Source organism: Eptesicus fuscus, chromosome 14 (genome assembly GCF_027574615.1).
Source record: "Eptesicus fuscus isolate TK198812 chromosome 14, DD_ASM_mEF_20220401, whole genome shotgun sequence".
Classification (NCBI taxonomy): Eukaryota; Metazoa; Chordata; class Mammalia; order Chiroptera; family Vespertilionidae; genus Eptesicus; species Eptesicus fuscus.
The window spans coordinates 17,927,231-17,947,563 of NC_072486.1; the positions used below are offsets into that span (position 1 = coordinate 17,927,231).

General features: G+C 40.7%; 2 protein-coding genes across 7 annotated transcripts in view; one reads left to right on the forward strand and one right to left on the reverse strand.

Moving 5' to 3' along the window:
• The window catches only part of ANKMY2 (ankyrin repeat and MYND domain containing 2), a 34,038-nt gene extending 18,675 nt beyond the window's left edge, over nucleotides 1-15,363 (forward strand). For 5 of the 6 annotated variants that reach the window (XM_028156170.2, XM_054726627.1, XM_054726630.1 and 2 more), the window contains 6 exons: nucleotides 110-270; nucleotides 6,062-6,276; nucleotides 7,054-7,189; nucleotides 10,517-10,645; nucleotides 12,369-12,498; nucleotides 13,875-15,363. In XM_028156170.2, coding sequence (XP_028011971.1) covers nucleotides 110-270; nucleotides 6,062-6,276; nucleotides 7,054-7,189; nucleotides 10,517-10,645; nucleotides 12,369-12,498; nucleotides 13,875-14,062 — 959 coding nt within the window. In that variant the 3' untranslated portion in view covers nucleotides 14,063-15,363. The remainder of the gene's footprint in view (nucleotides 1-109; nucleotides 271-6,061; nucleotides 6,277-7,053; nucleotides 7,190-10,516; nucleotides 10,646-12,368; nucleotides 12,499-13,874) is intronic. The other variant, XM_008148475.3, reaches the window with a different exon arrangement.
• Nucleotides 15,364-19,724: 4,361 nt separating this feature from the next.
• Nucleotides 19,725-20,333, reverse strand: part of LRRC72 (leucine rich repeat containing 72) — a 30,138-nt gene continuing 29,529 nt past the window's right edge. Inside the window, exon 9 of the mRNA XM_028156206.2 lies at nucleotides 19,725-19,954. Coding sequence (XP_028012007.1) covers nucleotides 19,789-19,954 — 166 coding nt within the window. The 3' untranslated portion in view covers nucleotides 19,725-19,788. The remainder of the gene's footprint in view (nucleotides 19,955-20,333) is intronic.

Below are 20,333 nucleotides of genomic sequence, written 5' to 3' on the forward strand. Positions count from 1 at the left end.
GTGCATTTTACCACACAAGAAAACAGAGTAGCATTCATTAATTTAAAAATTGGAAAATGTCTTACTGTGAATAATAAAGTAACAAAATTTCCTATTTTTCTGTTAAAAGGTCAACATGATTGTGTAACTGTAATCAACAATTTCTTTCCTCGAGAGAGACTGGATTATTACACTAAACCCCAGGGACTGGATAAAGAGCCGAAACTGCCCCCAAAGTTGGCAGGCCCACTGCACAAAGTTATCACTACAACAAATCTTCATCCTGTCAAGGTAGTGTAGTGTTTATTGTATTTGCTTTTTATTTAAATACTAGAGGCCCAATGCATGGATTCCTGCTCTGGTTGTGGTCCCTCAGCCTGGACTACGCCCTCTTGCAATCCAGGACCCCTCGGGGGATGTTGGACTGCCTGTTTTGGCCTGATCCCCGCCTGGCCCGAGGGATGTAGCAGTGTGGGAAGCAGCAGGCAGCCAGGGAGGAGCCCGAGCCGGGCTCAGCGCTTGGCGCTCAGTGCTAACTGCTTGCCGCTCACTCCTAATTGCTTGCTGCTCACTTCTTACTGCTCACTCCTTAGCTCCTTAGCACTGCCATGGAGGCTGGAAAGGCTCCCGCCACCGCTCCTGCGCTTGCCAGCTGTGAGCCCAGCTTCTAGCTGAGTGGTGCTCCTGCTGTGGGAGTGCACTGACCACCAGGGGGCAGCTCCTGGTTAAGCGTCTGTCCCCTGGTGGTCACTGTGCATCATAATGACTGGTTGTGCCATTGTAACAGTCACTTAGGCTTTTATATATATAGACTAGAGGCCCAGTGCATGAAAATTCATGCACTGGAGGGGGGCCCTTCAGCCCGGCCTGCCCCCTCTCACAGTCCAGGAGCCCTCAGGGGCAGGAAGTGACCCGGTGGTCAGGGGAAGGTGATGCCCCATCACACCTCTGCTGCTGCCACTGCTGGCAGCGCAAGCCTCGGCCAGCCCTGGTTACCTGAGCCTCAGGCGGTCCTGGGTGGCTGGGCAGCCACCATCTGAGGCTTGCCTGCACCTCGGCCCAGCCCTGGGGGGCTGAGGGGACTGGGCGCCGCCATCTTGTGGCTGTGGGTGCCGCCATTTTAGAGGGCGTGGCAGTCAATTAGCATATTCCCTCCTTCTTGGCTATGGGCACCACCATCTTTGTGAGGACATGATGGCCAATTAGCATATCCCCTCTTTATTAGATAGGATTGCTTCTAAGCTGCTCTTATATCTATCTATATAAAACCCTAATATGCAAATCGACTGAACAGTGGAACTACTGGTTGTCGGGTGGTGGGGCCAGCCAAGGCAGGTGCCAGCGGGCAGAGGGAGGTGACCTGCGATGGCAGTGGCAGGATGATTGGGGGGTGGGGCTGGTGAGTGGGTGGCTCCAGGCCACCAGCCAAGGCAGGTTCCAGTGTGGGTCCCCTGATTGATCTGCTGGTTGCCCCACAGATCGGCCCTGATTGCTGGCCAGGCCTAGGGACCCTACCCTATATATTGGGGACAATCTCTTAGATTTAAAAATTAAAACCTGGCAAGGCTACTCTAACACTGAAAAAACAGGATGATGCAGTGATGACATGCATGGACTCTGGCTTGCACATTTTGTGGTTAGCCCTGATTCTGACACATAACTGTGTGACAAAGCCACTTACTTAATTTCTCTCTGCTTCAGTTTTTCCACCCATAAGATGGGGAAAATGGTACTACTGCCTCAGAAGGATCATGTTATGTACTACTTTTTATAACCAGGGCAAAAAAAACCGTAGCTGCCCATACAACAGCAAGATGCCTTTCACCTGTATGAAAATATGGTCACTGGTGCATGCAGTGTCACGGATGTGAGAGGGATGTCTGATTGCTGGTTAAGGCCTGTAAGCCAGCAGTCAGACATCCCCTGAGGGGTCCCGGATTGCGAGAGGACGCAGGCAAGGACTAGGGATCCCCTCCTCCCTCTGTGCATGAATTTCGTGCACCGGGCCTCTAGTAGGATCATATTGTCTTGGGTTGGGTTTTGTAGATGTAGAGCTTGCAATGGGCTCTTGTTCAGTTGATACAGTGAAGGAGTGCTCTCATTTGAAACCTGGAGCAGAGTGAAGACAAGAGGAAGAAAAGCTAGGCAAAGAGGTGGATTCAGCTGAAGCCTAGCCTCCGCTTCATCTCACAGGGAGCTCTGCACTGTTAATGGCTCCGGAGAGGCAGGGAGCCAGGCTTTCTCATCAGTCATTGGCTGAGGCCTGTGCCCGGAGGGAAAGGAAGGCCTCCCAGATAGTGCCAAGTCAGGTGGCTCCCTTTGGATGAAGGTCCCTGGGGAAGGAGGCAGCTCTGAGCCCAAAGCAGCCAATACTCCCAGCAGCAGGGACCTGGTGCACAGGCCTGGTAGACAGGATCTGGGTGGGGCACCAGCAGCATCCACTATAACTGGCCTTCTATGAAATGTTCTGACATGTAATCATGAGCACATTTTTTAATGCAAGTACCTATTTGATGACTTTATGTAATACAGTTCTTAGGTTAAATCACACAGATTTTTAAACTTTGTCGACCAACCCAGAAGTTCAAATGGCTTAGCTGGGGAAACTTCAAGAGCTGTTCTGAACTATTTTCACTGCTGTTTTCTTCATATTCTATATACAGCCTTTCTGTTTGTTTAGAAAATAATGTTTAATCAAGCCAAATGAGTATCATTTCTTTAACGAGTCATTACAGAAAACTCCATGTGTGCTACAGTAAGGCTGTCCTTTATCAAATTTCAGTGTCTGTTGTAGTTTTCATTCATAATGTATAGATTTGATAGTAATTCAGAGCTGTTTGGTGAGCAGGACAGTACGTTGGGTCAAAAATTGAGGTTTTCCCTTAATACAAGGTGTTGCTATACTGTAGTGAAATAGATTTCCTTAGAAGCCTATTACAAAAGAGGAATCTGTGGAGTAAACGGAACACCATTAATATAAGTGAACAATTCTCATAAGCCTTTTTGATGGTGCACACTCATTTGAAGATATAAGTTCCAAATTGTATATAATCTTATTACTTTAGTGATGCATCCCTTTACTTATAGACTTTGAAGCTCAAGAAACAAATGAATGAACAAAATATACCTGTTATTTGGCCCTTCACCCCAATTAATTTTCTGGGCCATCAGTAGAGATGATAAACTAGCAGATCTTTCCTATAAGACTGACAAGTAGAGTCTATGCTCTTTTTATTTTCCAAAACTTAAATGTTTTCTGTAACATTCTGAAAAAAATACTAGAGGCAAACTTGTGATCCTATGTAGGCAAAAAAGAAATTCAGCTGTGAATCACATGTTTGCATTTCTACTGGAGAGTATGTGGGCCTTAGAATTTAATCTTTAACAAATATTTAGCCTCTTCTGATTCAGTAGTTCTTGTCCACCCAGCACACAGGTGGCAGCAACTACACCACCATGGCATTCTTTCTTTTGGCGGGGAGGGGGCAGGCTGGGATGAGAAGTGGGGTTTTTCCTAGGGATACAGTATTTCTCAATGTAGAGAATGTGTTGTTTTACAGAGCCTGTTGTCTCCCCTCTAGCCTGAGCATTATTGGACATTCTGGTTTAGATTGATTTGAAGAAGTTCCTGCATTTTTATGTTTGTTTCCACCCTCTTGAGACTGCAGTAATTTCAGTTGTACAATAATGGAATCTGTGGAATAATTTTTGATGTTTACATGGAAACTAGTCTCTCAGAATTAAATGTCCTAAGAATTATGGCACCTCCAATTATTTTGAGTAAATCAGATTAAGAGCATATTTATACAGGTAATAAATTATAAAAGTATATAAACTGAAATAGCCTTCATTATATTTTTTAGAGCATTTGGTTTTATAAGAGCTACTATTCTATGATTATAGTACCTTCCTTCAGAGCAGACCTAGCTTTTTATATGGATAAATGCTCTATTCACTTGAAAACCTTTCTTTTATCCACACTTCGGATAATAGCTACCCAGTTGCTTTTGTGGTGGCCCATTTTCATTGCTTTACCCCTTTTCAAACTGGCATTGGTCTTCAAAGGGAGTCTTATAAAAATGTAATTAACAGCCACTCTATAAAGCTAAAGACATTTGAAAATACACACAGAAATCCTCAATACACAATTCATCCTTTTGCTACAGTACACCCGACACAGCTACACAGCATTGAGGTTAAGTGCCTGCTACAGTAATAAGGATGTTTGTTTTCAACAGGGACTTGGGGAATTGTGCTGCTGCCCAGAATACAGAGGTTAGGAAGGAGAAAATCAGGTTCACAGGAAAAATGACAAGAGTTGAACAGGGCCTCTCAGTGGTTAGAAGGCAGATATGCACAAGTGAGCCCATTTTTTATTGTTAAATGATTTTTAAGCCCAGAATTGTTCAAAATGAAAAAAAAAAAAATTTCAAAATGCTGCTATCTAAACATATTCTAAGGTAGCCATTCTCTGGGAGATGAGCTATATCTGGTTTTTATACCTGTAAGAATATATTTATTTCTTCATAATAATTAATAATAAGGATTTTCTTTATAATATATTAATTTATAACATCACAGAGATTAAAGGGAGCAAACTAGTTCCAGTATTATCATTTTGTGTGCAGCTATGTAAATGTTTCTGTAAGCTCATGGTAGAGCTGTGGTGATGTAACATTTTTTGTATATATTGCTGTATATTACGAAATAAATGAAGCCTAATACCTTAACAAAAAAATTCTGTTTGAGGTTTTTTTGAAGATCTTGGTTTAAGATCCTATGCTTTCATTATAAATGCTATATACAAAAGTATTGAATAAACATCTCCAAATGATTGTCGTTGACTGCAGAAATATAAATAACTAATTCATGCGTCTTCACTACCACAGTTAAATTTTGATATGTGTTATGGTAGGGGAAGTTGTCAGCAAATTTACCAATGGGGATTCTGATTATACTTGTTTCATGAACTCTAATAATTGATTATTGAGTGCTATATTTTAAGTAAAATACAAGATTATATATTAATGTAGTAGTGTAAAAATAGTTTTAATTTTACAAGAACACTTAATCTACGTATATAAAACTTCCAAGTAGGAGGCTAGGCCCATGTTTTACTTAAGTTAACAAATTATCTTTCTTCATGTCTGCCTGTATTTTACTTAAGTTAACAAATTATCTTTCTTCATGTCTAAAGAAAAAGATCTAATTCATGAAATCTACTGCCTGTTCTTCCCTAACATTTACATTATCTGGGATAGGTATTTAGCTGTAACATGTTGGTTAACAAATACTGACTTTCTGCTCAGTGTATGCAATTGTGCCCATGTTACATACATGTTTACATTACTGTTATGACAGTGGATTTTTACAGCTGTTTTCTGCAGAACTACAGCATGTTATCTACCCTATAACAAAGACGGTAAAAAAAATACTCCTCACTACACTAAGTTTAAGCTTAATTTGGGCATATATGGGAAGTTTGGGACTCATAAAGCATCAGATTTAATTACTCTAATATTCCTCCTTTTAAAGCTATTTTTGCTTTCCTTTATTTTCATTATTGTGGATGCTAGAAGATATAGGGAAAATCTCCACAGAGAAATGTAGTTAATCAGAAAATAATACATCTTTCATTTGTAGGCTAATTTCTATAAAAATGTCATTTCCTTAAAATTAGTAAGAATTAATGAGAGTTGTAATTCTTTTAGCCATGATATTCTAAAGCCCTCAGTGATGTTAACTAAAAGAAGTGGTCACCTATATATAAAGGGTGTGCAAATATACCATTTTTATCTTTAGTAAAAGTACTTTTAACAGATACTGAAACCATGACTCTGAGTAGCCAGCTAACACTGTAGATGGCAGCTCACGTAACTTTGACATAAAGAGTTCAAAAGGTTCCAAAACATCAGAGTCCTTCTGTATTAGTTTTGTAACTTTGATCAAGGCCACTTGCATTCTAATTTGAATTAATGTAGTAAGTCTGTAGCTGTAAAAAAGACTTTCCTTGGTAATCTTTGGAAATCAACTAAAAGTGACTAATTTTTATACAGAAAAGTCTCACTAGAATTTCTTCTAGATCGTGATGCTTATAAATGAGAACCCTCTGCTGGCAGAAGAAGCAGCTCTGAACAAGTGCTACAAGGTGATGGATTTGATTTGTGAGAAATGTATGAAGCAAAGTGACATGAATGAAGTACTGGCTATGAAAATGCATTACATCAGCTGCATCTTTCAAAAATGTATTAACTTCTTAAAAGATGGAGAGAATAAATTGGATACTCTGATCAAAAGGTACTGTTTTTACAATGCCAGGTATAAAATACACTCACATAGAATGTTTTATTATATGAAGTCTCGTTATAGATTTAAAGTTTAAGTATTTTAGTAGCAGTTTGTTACTTTTGGGATCACCTTCAGTCTGCAAGAAACAGGGACAATTTTATACTTAGACTGTAGAATGATTATTCTGCTCTGTGCTCTCTATAGTGCTTTGTTATCCCCCATTAAAGTGAGGAATCTGAGGTGTGGAGAGGTGAAATAGCATGCATAAGGTCAGACAGCTACAAAGCAGCCCCAGTGCAAATGTGAGGACAGGTGTGCTGTGCATAGGTGGTACTCTGGATTCGTCACGCACGGCACTCCGTGTGTCTCCATTACTGTACCTGGGACAGCTGTATGTTACCTTTGTTCTCTAACCACCAGGGATCAAGTTCTCCTAGTTTTCCCGAGAAAAAGTGAACTCAGTCAGAAGGGTGTGACTTGCTGAGAGTTTTCATTCTTTGTACAAATAACTGACATGGTAATAAGTAACTAGCGAGTCTGATAGCGGTGTTCCCTGTGCTTTATGGCAGGGGTCACTTGCATAAATACCTCTCCAGGCACCTATTGCTGACAAGGCCTCTCCTGACTGGGAGGCAGAACAGCAGTTTGAATCAAGCCTAACCATGATTTAAAGAGACGATGACAAACTTAAATAGCCAAGAAGAAGCTATTAAAAGTTCATGGGTTAAACTGGGAGGAAATGCTGAGTGATCCAACTCCAATTACTGTTTGAAAACTATCTTTCAGCTTATTAAAAGGCCGACCTTCGGATGGCTTTCCGATATATCAAGAAAAGATCATTAGAGAAAGTATCAGAAAATTTCCTTACTGTGAAGCCACACTCCTCCAGCAGCTGGTGCGAAGCATCGCTCCCGTTGAAATTGTAAGGCTCTTATCACTAAGTTCGCTCCAGCAGGAAGACCTAATCAGCATATTTTGTACAATGAGAGGCAGGTTCTCTTTAGCATTAATTAAATATTTAGTAAGAGGAATTGTTATTTTAGAAAAATTTCAAGAACAAATGTGGAGATAGGTTTTCCGGTTAACCCTGTTTGTTTATCCATTTCCCTCCTCTGATCCTTTTCTTCCATTTATATCTTGTGGTTTAATAAATAGTAATTCCCTATGTCAGAGTCTAGGTGGTTATAGTGATCTTCATTTTAAATACCTCTGTGAACCTGGAAAGGTGGATACACATCTGCTACATCATACAGAAACACAGATGTTCACGGTAGTTTGTGAAAAACTAGGACAAGGTCCTGCACTAGATGAAAGTAGGAATTGATTGTCCAGGTTGATGGTTTTGGATGGAATGGTGAAGGGATGAGGCCTGGCTCATTGTATGTCCTGATAAACTATCTTACAGTATGTTCCAGCTTCTTATAGTCTACCTTACTGCCTCTGACTTTATAAATTTTCCATTCTAAAAAAAGAAATCTATTTATACTTTGCAGCTATGGGAAGTAAATTTTAACTTTATCTGCTCTTTAAAGTACTTATTGCCCTTTTGTCCTATATTTATTTAAGCAGTATTTCATAGGACACTTCCTGCCTTCACTGTTTTGAATAGGTTTCTGTTCACCTTTTCTATACAAGTCATGCTTTTATACATTTCAGTCAAATCCTTTATCAGCCTTAGTCTATTAGGTAAGAAATTGATCCTGACACTCGTCCCATCCATGGCTTCCTCCCTTCCAGTGGCAATGTCGCTTCTTCTCTGCATCCGTAGGGTGTTGTATCGTTTTCAGTGAGAAACATCAGGACTAGAAATGGGTTCCAGGTGCTCCTTTTACATTAAGACTTCACCTATTCTGAATCACGAAATAAGAGAGACCTGCACAGACAAGATGATTTCATGAACCTCATGCGCTGATTAATGCATGAGAGCTTGCCGTGATTTCCCATAGAGATGCTTTATCCTGTTTTATATACTTGACTATTTAATGCTTAAGCTTTTGGGAGATTAAAGTTAGCTAGTTATAAGGGTGGTTTATTAATCATGAATGTGTTCGGCTGTGCATATCAAAACTCGAGCTAACCATAATTAAATAAATAAGGACTTATTTATTTATTTACTTAGAAGCCCCAAAGTAGGCAGACCAGATCTGGCCCAGTGGCTCAAAAATAAATAGATTGGGGACCCAAACATTTTCCCATGCAATATTCTTTTGTGTAGATTTTCATACTCATGCTTATGGCCTCATGGTTGCAAGGCATCTGATGCTCTTTACCCAAGCTCACATTCCTATCCCAGGCAGGCAAGAAAGGAACGGGGCCTATAGCTGGGAAGCCGGCTGTCCCAGAACCCCGCTGCCTGTGCTGCATGACCACTCTTGGCTGCACAGGAGTCTGGGAAAGAAGTACTTTTGGCTGGTCTAAATACTGCTGCTGCAAACAAAATTATGCTTCCATTAGTAAGGAAGTTGGGAAGATGATTAGCAGATAAACAACTAGCAATGGCTGCTATGGGGTATTTCCAGCACTAACAAGTGGTAGTTGACATTCTGCCTTCAAGGAGGAAAACAGAAAAACTAAAAATAGCCATCCAGAGTACTTTAAAACAAAGTCAAAGCAGGTCAGTGTAGGGGTCAACAATTCATCTTAGCCCTGTATCATAGAATATCGTAGTTAGAGTTGATGGAGTATACTGATTGTTTATCCTAGTGATCTGAGTCATTGAGAGGAGGTTTATTAATAAAGTAGGATTTAGTGCATTTTAGAAAATTTTCTCTTCAAATTTTTTTGTTCTTTAAGTTATATATTCTGCTCTCTGGAAAACTACTTATCTGGAATGCCTGTGGTTGTGAGTGTCCCAGATAGCCACTGTTCACTTCCTGATGGGTTTTGTGATATTGCAAGTTTATAAGCATTGAAGCAATGCTAACCTTTGTTCATAACATGGTGGTTCTTTGGCTGGCTCCCATGGGGGTCACCTCTGGCCCCTCTGACAGTGCTCATGCCAGGGCCCTGCTGCAGAGGTTTTGATTCCCTCTGCCTAGTGTGGAGTTCTGGCTCTGTCACAAAGTTCAGCAGGAAGTGTGACGCGTGGATACACTTGAGAAATGTTGCTCCAGCCTTGTAACAGATTATACTGTTAAAGCTATTTGCTTTATCAATTCATAGCGTATGTCTTAACTTCTGGAAGGCTAGCCAAGGTCTCTGATTTTATAGGGTACTCTGGATACAGTATCCTGTTTGTTTTTAGTCTGACTGTCTTCCATGGGTGGAGCTTTGGAACCTAAACAGATTCTTATTTAACAAGTAGATGACTAGATTTTATATAGCAAGCAAGAGTTCTTGTCATCCAGTAATGACAAGAAAGATTCCATGTGGTTACTCAGCTGTGTCATCAATTTTTTTCTGAAGCAATAGTTCAGATTAACAGCTACTTTTGAGGCAAAAAAATCACATGGACTAATAAGTATTTAGTATAACATTAAGTACCAGTAATTCTCAAACTTTTAGAGTATTTCAGAATTATCTGTAATAAAGCAGGTACATGGACCACCATATCTTTAGAGATTGTAATTTAGAAGGTATGGAATGGCGGAGTGATCTGAATTTTAAGCAAGTTCTCTGATGCACACCATCATTTGAGCATAACTTCCATAGACCTTTATTCCTGGTAAAATATATTAACTTAAATATCTAGTATCTGAGGTTTCATTTCACCTATTTTTTCTCGCCATTTACACTCTTTATTCCAAAAGAGAATTCTTAGCACTTTAATATAAAAGAGAACCCAGTCATTATTATTTGTTTTCTGAAGGACCACAACAATTTCAAAATGAGTGCTACTTTAAAATACTTCTTAAATCTTTTGAATATTTCATTTGACTACCTTGAGTATACAGAACAGTGTAAAACAATGTTCTAAGAAAATCCCACTGAGTTCATTGTCCTATATCTGAAATCTTTGTGGGCTTATTGGATAATCATAATTGAAAAAACTTTTATTCTAGAAGAGGGCCAACTTTTTCTCTGTGAATATTTGGAGCCATGACTTACCTCCCATATACTTTATATAGAAAATGGTATAATCAAAAGGGCATTTATCATTTTGCCACGATGAAGTCGATGTAGTCGCTAACCTTAATGACTTTGTCTCTTGTGTGTCTGCTTCTAGATAACGTTGTTCATGAAGTGTCATTTCAGTAATCTATCCATGGTCATTTTAGAGAGTTTTTTCTCTTCTTTATACCCATTCTAGGGTTCTGATCCCACTGCGTTCTCTGTACTTACTCAAGCCATCACTGGTCAGGTGGGTTTTGTGGATGTTGAATTTTGTACCACCTGTGGAGAAAAGGGAGCGAGTAAAAGATGCTCAGTATGCAAAATGGTAAGAATGAAGTTTTTTGAAGTTCATTGACATCTGATTTAGATTTCATCCAAGTTGATAATTGATTTTTAGTATTCTGTAAATATAATGATTGATATTAATTTTCTAATAAATTCTAATACATTAGATATAAAATATTTCATCTAATACTGAAAAGTAATTTGGAAGAGAGCTAAGGATAAGTGTAGTTCTGTGCCCTATCTTCTGCCAAATGCCCAGACTGCCCCGACTTCTGGGCTGACCACCCCAAAGAAGAAAAGGATGTGAATAAATGAATGGATATGAGCAAATAAGAGAAAAGTCATACAGAGCGGACCGAGGCTGTGCAGAGAGTCTAGAATAAGACAATTCATAAGTGAACAATCTTAAATATTCTGATATTGACTTGAACTATAATCTCTTTATCAGCTCTTCCTTATAAAACTATGACTTCCTTTTGACTGTTACCAATCTTTAAGCTTTCTGGACTATACTACCTACTTCTGCCAAAATTATCTTTGTAAAGATAATTCTTTACAGTAATATCTGCTTGATGTGTTTTTCTTCCATTCAGATATTACACACATGCATGTGTCTGTACATTCACTTTACCCTGTAGATAATGTTAATTTCTTGTTGTTTTAAGGTTGACATTCTTCTGTACCCCATTATATTCTGTTGTAACCTACTTCTCCTGCCTCATCTCCTTTAATTTCTTACTTCTCTGAGTCTCAGTTTCCTTATGTGTGAAATGGGCTAGAGTTGTGAAAATTAAATGAGACCATCTATATAGGCTAACTATTGTTGCATATAAAAACACTCCAAAATTCCGTATTTAAAATAACAATCATTATTTCTCCCATGTTTGTGGTTGGCTGAGCTCAGCCAGGAACATTCTGTTTCATGTAGCTCATCCTCCTTGGACTAGCAGGCCTGGCCGAGCATGTTCTCGTGGTGATGGCAGAAGTATAAGTCCGCAAATAGAAACACATATGAGGCTCTTGAGGTCTAGCCTTGAAACTGCCATGCTATCTCATTCCTTGGGCCCAAACAAGTCACATGGCCAAATTTTAAGTCTGTTTTCCTCTCCTTCAGTAAAAAGAGCTTTGCAGTCACATGGGAAAGCGTATGGATGCAGAACTAGGGCCAGTAATACAACCTACAACGCCATTTATGTTTAAGGGGCTACTGAAATGCTTGGCATATTATCTTGCCAAAGTCTAAGCTTCATTTACTCAAAACTCTTGTTGTCCTTGAACATGTCATTTACTTCCCCTTTCCTGCATTTTTGTACAAGATAGCCCCTACACTTGGAATGCTTTTCCCATTTCTTTGTCTACTGACTCCTCCAGCTAGAGTGAGTCATTGCTTCCTCTGTGTTCCCCTTGCTGTTACATCCTGTACTAGGCCGAGTTTCTGACTCCCTACATGCAGCCTCATCCTGCTCTTTTTTGACTGTAGCTTCCTCTTGGACAACAATTGCACTGTACCAATTCAGGCACATAGTAGGTTCTCAGATAAATCATTTGTTAAAGAGTCTTTCATAGACCATTTGTTATATATCCATTATTATAAAGTGTAAGCTAAAAATTACAAATATCAATACACATGCACACATCATGGTTTCAAAACAAAGTGTAGAAAACTTAATATTTTCACAGCGAGGTTCTTGGTTTAATGTCATAATGGAAAAATCCTGTAGTCATAGCTCTTAAATGCAAATAAACCTACAATTGCTTTTCAGGTAATATACTGTGACCAAACCTGCCAGAAAACACACTGGTTTGCACATAAGAAAATCTGTAAGAATCTCAAGGACATTTATGAGAAACAGCAATTGGAGGCTGCCAAAGAAAAGAGTGACGAGGAGAACAGTGCGTATATAAAAGCCGACCTGGCACTGCTGCTTAGTGGGGAGGGAGTGATGGATGATATGAACAGGGCCCCCAGGAACTGAGTTTTCTCTAGGGCCTAATGAAGCTTGGGTGACCAGTATAAGGATCAAACTTCTGTGTGGTCTCAAATGTGTTCCTGTTTTGAATCCCTGCTTTTGGGCAATAATTTATAGGATATAGTCAGCCTAGGTGTCACTGGAAAACAAAGGACATGAAATTCTGATTTTATTCCACATTCTGCTTTCTGACTGCCCTAGCACTCTTAATGAGTATTTACTTACATTCTGCTCACAAAGCATTTTAAGGTCTTTGAATAAGGGAATAATTAAATCTCCCCTAATGGCTAACCAAGTATTTCAAGATTAGAAGCCTTTAAATTTCTTAATTTAAAAACTGCAGATGAAATTAGAGCAGATTTATGAATTCCAATGGAATTGCAGATCTAATAATGCACAGGTTATATTTCTCTAAGTGTCAGAACAGTGAGTTCCATAGTATTTTTCCTCTCCCTCCCTCAAAAATGTATGACTTACCTTGGACAGAAACAGTGAATTGTTTCAGCAACATAGGGGAGAACTGCCCCCACTCCTGTGCCAAACCCCAGAGTATATATCATGCATTTTACGGAGTGCTTGTAGTTTTAAAAGGTTGCCCAAGTGACTTTGATACTAAACACTTACTCCTTTCACCCCTCAAGGGACCATGTCCCCTTGACCACTTAGTTGAGAAACACTATTAGTGGGATTGCATAATCTGTAAAAAATTAAATCTAATTTGTATAAGTAAACTGTAAAGAAAATAGTCAGGCTTTCTGATGGCCATGCTTTTGCCTGTTTTCTGATGAAACCTGGATCCTATGTGGCGAGGACAGCGACTAACAACTGGTCATGTTCTATACAAGTTGTGAGAGACAGATTGTCGCCAATGTGGGAACTCCCAGTTGCTAAACATCAGCACAGCCACACACGATTCTAAGTGTTACAAACACCATTATTTGCCACAAATGTGGGATAGGTTTTACTATCCCTGACTTTGTAGGTAAGGAAACAACTTTGTACAGACAGTAACCCACAGACATCAAGTTAATTCATGGCAAAGCTCTATTCCAAAGCAGACTTTGTCAGATCCCAAACAACAGTCCTGATTTCAAGGCCTGGCTTTGGAGCCAGAGTCCTGAGTTCAAATGCCAGTTTTGTTGCTTTTCTAGCTGTGGAACTTTGAGCAAGTTAGCGAACCCTCTCTTCTCAGTTTCCCCACCTGTAAAATAATGATAATAGAGATAATGTCCCTCATGTGGTTGTAATGAAGATGAAATAATACACGGAAAGTGAAAGGAAAATGACTTTTCTTTTTAGCAGATGGCAAACTCGATGTCGATTCGAATGGTGTTAACGAAGAGCAGCCAGAGGCGGGACCGGCAGTGCCCCAGGAGGACAGCGATGCTAAGGGTTCTGAGGAAGGGGAGAAGGCCTCTCTGCAGTGTGATGCTGGCTTGGAGTGCTCCCAGGAGGCTACTGCAGGTCCACTGGCATCTGAGGAGTAAAAGCCAGAGCACGTGCCAGCACGGACGGCCCTCACCCTGCAGGGGCAGGAGAACTCGTGGGATTGTCCCCATTGCCTGTGACAGCGCAAGGCACCGTGGCAGGATTTCCTAGAATAGATGCTTGCCAGCAAAGCTGTGTTTACCATGCCCTAATTCCCCCTGATTTCTGTTCTATAATTTGACAGATATTCCTATGGGAAAAAAATAATTTTCAAAATACAGGAGAAACATTTCTACTTCCTTTTGGAGCTCAGCTTTCCAGCAGTTGTTCTCAAAGGGGAGAAAGTCCCCTTAAAGAAGAAATAGAGGCTCCAGGAAACAAAGGGTGAAGTCAGACAGGTGTAGGAGAGAGGAGATTTTTGAGAAAGAAAAAGTTATAGCAACAAAGATGGGTAGTTAAAAAAATAACTTTTGTGTGAATAAAATGCATATAAATAGCATTTACAATAGTGAAGTTCTATGTAGTAGGATATAAGGAATAAAGAAAGGCTGTGTGTTTAAAGATCTCTGCCAGAGTCCAGCTAATTATAGTTTTCTATAGAATTATCCTGAGCAGTCTGAACTGTATGTACTTCCTGCAGTGGCGTCTTATGTACATACAGTGTCTGTACCTTCAGAAATACCAGGTTCCCAGGAGGCACTAAGGCATCGCCAGAGCTATCTCAGCTTATGTAGTAAAAGGTATTTTTTACTAAATAATGACTAAACATAGTTTCCACAATTGTAAAACTAATTCATGTGCCATATTCCACTTGAAAGGTTGACTTTTATCTTCCTGCTTTTCATGTGGCCCTTCCTGTCCAGAAACTGATTTATAATTGTCCTTTATAAAATGTTCCGGCATCAGTTTTTAGAGTGCAGTATTTAAACATAGTTAAGAGTGTGATGGCTAAAGACAGCGCCGTGTTACATAGTTTCTTGTGTTAATTGTAAAATAAATTGTGCCTATTAATATAACCAACTCACATCTTGTTTCATAGTTTATTGTTCAGGTGGCACATATTAGAAAACAGCAAATATTAGAAAACTTAGCAAATATTGGAGACCAAAGTAGTAATTGCTTTTTGTTTGTTTGTTTTTAACTTATTGATTTGAGAGAAGAAAAAAAACAAACACATCGATTTGCTGTTCCACTTGTTTATGCATTCATTGGTTGATTCTTTTATGTGCCTTGACCAGGAATCAAACCAGCCACCTTGGCATATCAGGATGTTGCTCTCACCAACTGAGCTACCTGGCCAGGGCCAATAATTGTTTTAATATGTACAATTGCAAATAAAACAACTAGAATTCTCACTTCACTTCACTGATCAAATTATTCTATCTTGCTGGTTCTCTCTTTCCTTAAAACACATACATCTTTGGAGCATCCTATACCATGCTGCATGTGAGTAAACTTGTTAAGTGGTTAGGGATGCAGCAGGCAGAGTTTGTCTGAACTTGTCAGTCATGACAAGCCTCCCTTCATCAAGGTCCCTCATCTGCACACGGGAAACCTTGGATAGTAAAATGTCCTCCCAGGCTGCCCTGGCCCACAAATGTGTTTCTTACCCGAGGTCCCCGATTTTTAATTGTTGTTTTGGATTTGTGTTGACATCATTCTGTATTACTATCATGGCCCCTGTCTTTGGATACCATGGAGAGTTACTAAAAAAAGCAGAAGGAAATAGGAAAATCCAGAAATGTGGCAATGCAGAGATAAATTTCTTCTTCATTGAAATGAAGGTTGATATAAATTGGAAATCTAACACAGCTATAACTGACATAAATAGGAACTTGGACAAAGAGGACCTCACATATAAACTGTATCAGTATCAAAATTTTTCATGAATGTATTTCAGGAAAGGGGTGGTCAGAAAATGGGGTTTAAGAGAAAATGAGATTGGTTCTGGTTATAATCCTTTGTCACAAATAACCAAAAATAGATGTTTCCATTATAATACCATCAAAACAGGTGGTTAGTCCAGTAATTTTTTTAACCATGTATATTATTTTCAATACTAGAGGCCCGATGCACCAAATTTGTGCACTGGTGGGGAGGGGTCCCTCAGCCCGGCCTGCGCCCTCTTGCAGTCCTGGACCCCTCGCTCCTTACTGCCTGCCTGCTAGCTGCTCCTTAGCGCTACCGCTGCTGCTGTGCTTCCCAGCAGTGAGCCCGGCTTCTGGCTGAGTGGCACTCCCCCTGTGCATTGACCACCAGGGGACAGCTCCTGCATTGAGCATCTGCCCCCTGGTGGTCAGTGCACATCATAGTGACCAGTCGTTCTGGTCATTCTTCCGTAACGGTCACTTAGGCTTTTATTATATAGATGCTATTAAGAAACATCTCAAAAATAGAACCTGTAGGATTAAGCATAGTCTTATTATTCTAATATATCTTAATTAAAAGCACCCTCTCAGTTGCATCTTCCATTTTGTAGAGTTTTAGGTTATATAACTAAGGATCATGTCTTTTCTATTTTGTGATTCTCCCCAAATACTGTGTTTTTCAATTTCAGACACTTAGTAGCCCTTCATTATTGAATAAAATGTTCAGTATTGAGTGTATTTTAAAGCAAGTCTTTTCATTCAAATGAAATATTTAAAAGGAGATTAAGTAAAAATTCCTAACCATATTTTTGTAATTGAAATACATTTTTCATCCTTTTCAGTGATTATAAACTTAAAAATACCACACTACACATTCTTTGATTACTATTTTAGTGGTTAATCTGGAAATTACAATATCCCATCCTTAAGCTTATTACAAATCTAATTAAAAATTAATACTTATGCAACTCATGGACCAGCTTAAACCTGATCCTGTTTAAATATGCATTTCCATCATGAAATGGATTGTTGCTATACCCAGCCAATGTTACTGCTTGGTGAGTCTGATACACTCAGCTCCCAAGGAGTAGCTTTGATCAAACTGTTACTTGATGGCTAATGGCCTGGCTCTCAGTTCTAGAAGGGATGCAGTAGCATGTCAAGAACTAACTCAACAGTGACTAGTTCTCTGCCGCTGATAAGGGACCTTATTCAGGAACCCTTGAAGACTGGACTGTGACTCTCAGAGCTTGCCAGACACCTCACAAGGCATCCTTACCTCCAGTAATATTTCTAGCACCATGGATTATGCGGGGTTATTACTGTATTGCTTATCTATTACTGTGTAACCGGTTACCCCAAAAACTTATTAATTTGAAGCCTCAATAAGCATTATCTTACACAGTTTCAGCCAGCCAGAAATACAGGAGCCACTTAACTGGGAGGTTCTGGCTTGGGGTTTCTCAGGAGGGTGCAGAGCAGCTTCCGGCCAGGGCTGCAGCCATCTGAGGCTTTAACTGGGTCGGGAGGGTGACTTGCAGCTCACGTGGCTGTTGGTGGAAGGCCTTAGGTGCTCCCTGGCTTTGGGAAGGAGGCCTCAGGCAGTTCCTCAGAGGACTGCCTTAGTGTCGGCACACATGGCCGCTGGCTTCCTGCAGTTACATTATCTAGGAGAGAGAACAAGAGAACATTTTGATTCTTTCTATGACCTAATTTGGAAGCCACACCATCATGTGTGCCTTGATATCAGCCACACACCCACATCAATGCCAAACACCGTTTCTCTCAGCTGTCACCTTCTGCCAGGGAGCACATCGGAATTGCAGACTTTGGCTGTGCACAGGCTCTGAGGGGCCTGCAGGTAAAAGTTGGTTACAGGTTCTCATGGACAGCTCACTGCTCCCGCCAGGGCTCTTGTCTCCTGCCCAGGCTGATTTCAGCCCCCTTCTACAGTCAGGGTGAGGCACAAGTAGGTTTTCAGCTGTGAGTATGCAAAAACAGTTTAATCTTGTATTACTACTTACTAAGTATTGTATTGTTTTCCATATGAACAACTGTAAACCGAATGTTGCCGCACCCTCTAAATCTATGTAACAGAATGTGATGGTTCTAAGCACCAGCAAAGGGGGAGATGTTACCCTGCTTTTTATAAGCTTTTGATCATTGCTCTTTGTCTTAGCTAGAGACAACCAGTGATGTGTGTGAGTTACCTTAACCATCGGTTTTGTGTGTCAGTCCCACGCAACTGCTGAAAGCTTTTCTAGTTTCTCCTTCCACTGGTAGCATTCTTGTGGCTAGGCTAAGCTCAGACGATTAGCCCACATACAAATGACCAATGCCTCCAAAACAGCACACTGGATTAGTGAATTGTGGTACAATCACACCATGCAATACTGTACAGCAATGAGAACAATAGAGTTACTGCTATTAGCAACAACATGGGTGAATTTTATAATGCTGAGTAAAAGAAGCCAGACAAAAAATAATGCCACTTCTGTGATCTCATTTATATGCCTTTCAAAAACAGACACAATTCATGTACACTTTAGAAATCAGGACAGGAATTACTTTTGAAGTACGGGTAGTAATGAGTAATAGTGCTGGTGACAAGAACAAGGAGGCTTTTAGAGTGCTAGTAATGTTCTAGTTCTTGGTCCAGTTACATGGACGTGTTCATTGTTTGAAAATTTGCTGAGTCGAGCTCTTATAATTTGTATACATTTCTATATACACACTTCAATAAAAACATGACATCAAATGTGGGAATTTTTCATTATTAGCATTTATGTTTATATTTAAACTAGAGGCCCAGTGCACGAAATTCGTGCACCCTCTCCAATCTGGGACCCCTCGAGGAATGTTCGACTGCCCGTTACAGGGATGGGGCCATGGGGGTATGGCCAGCCTGGGTGAGGGGCTGAGGGCTGTTTTCAGGCTAGCCACACCCCCTTCAGGGTGGGGATCCCTGCTGGGGATCCTGGCCAGCTTGGGTGAGGAGCTGAGGGCTGTTTTCAGGCTGGCCATCCCCCCCACCCCCCCCCCCCCCCGGTGATCCAGGCTCCCAGCCCCTCTTTTTTTTTTTTTTTTTTTTCAGCACCTCCTTGAGCGGAGGCCAGGGCCAGCTGGAAGCAGGTATCTGGGATTTATTTATCTTCTATAATTGAAACTTTGTAGCCTTGAGTGGAGGCCAGGGCCAGCCAGGGCGGGCGGGAAGCTTGGCTTCCTCCATCACCAGGGGCAACCCAAGCCTCCTGCTCGCTCCAGCTCCATGGCTGCCACCATCTTTGTTGGGTTAATTTGCATACTTGCTCCTGATTGGCTGGTGGGTGTAGCGGAGTGATGGTCAATTTGCACGTTTCTCTTTTATTAGTGTAGACTAGAGGCATGAAAATTCATGCACTGGAGGGGCGGTCCCTTAGCCCAGCCTGCCCCCTCTCACAGTCTGGAAGCCCTCAGGGGTGGGAGGCGACCCAGCGATCAGGGGAAGGCAACGCCCCATCACACCTCTGCTGCTGCCACTGCCAGCAGCGCAAGCCTCGGCCTACCCTGGTTACCTGAGCCTCGGGTGGCCCTGGACGGCTGGGCAGCTGCCATCCGAGGTTTGCCTGCACCTCAGGCCGGCCCTGGGTGGCTGGGGGGCTGAGGGGACTGGGGTACTCCGGAGGCAGGCACGCAGAGCATCCAGGTCTGCCTGGGGGCGGGCCTGGCCTTGCTGCACGCCTGCTGCCCCAGCGGGGCTGAGGGGACTGGGCACTGCCATCTTGTGACTGTGGGTGCCGCCATCTTTGCGACGGTCAATTAGCATATTCTCTCTTTATTAGATAGGATGTTTCAAATAACGTCATACTAATAATGCTAATCACAGAGAAGTTTAATACACAACTGAAAACCACCAGGATTCCGAGAAATAACAGGGGTTATCTCAGTGTAATTGTGAGCATTTGAGCAGGTTTTGTGCCTTTGTCTTCAAGGTATTTTTCCTCCCGTTTGGGAACTGTGTTCCAGTTCAGAGAGGTAAAAGTCATCACTGATCTCTTCAAGGACCTGACAAAAACAGCATCTTCTGGATCATCAAATACAATTCTGAAAAAATGGCAATTATGTTAGAAAATGTCAATTAGATCAAAATGAATTTTTAGTTTAAACATATCAATGCCACATTTTCTATGGTGCCACTAACAAATACATTTTGGGCTCTACTGACAAATGACTTTCAGGAGAAGTAATGCTATTTTTAATATGTATATTGTTTATTTTAATAATAGAGGTTGTTTTTTTTTTTTTACCATATTTGGAATTAGCTATTACAGTTTAAGTCTCAAAAATGTATACATTCATGTTTTAAACAAGTGTTAAATGAAATGATTAAAATATTTCTAGATCTTGTATGTATATTAGTACTTTATATACATTTTATTGGAATATTTCCTGTATTATGCTATATTTTATAAATGTGCTTGGG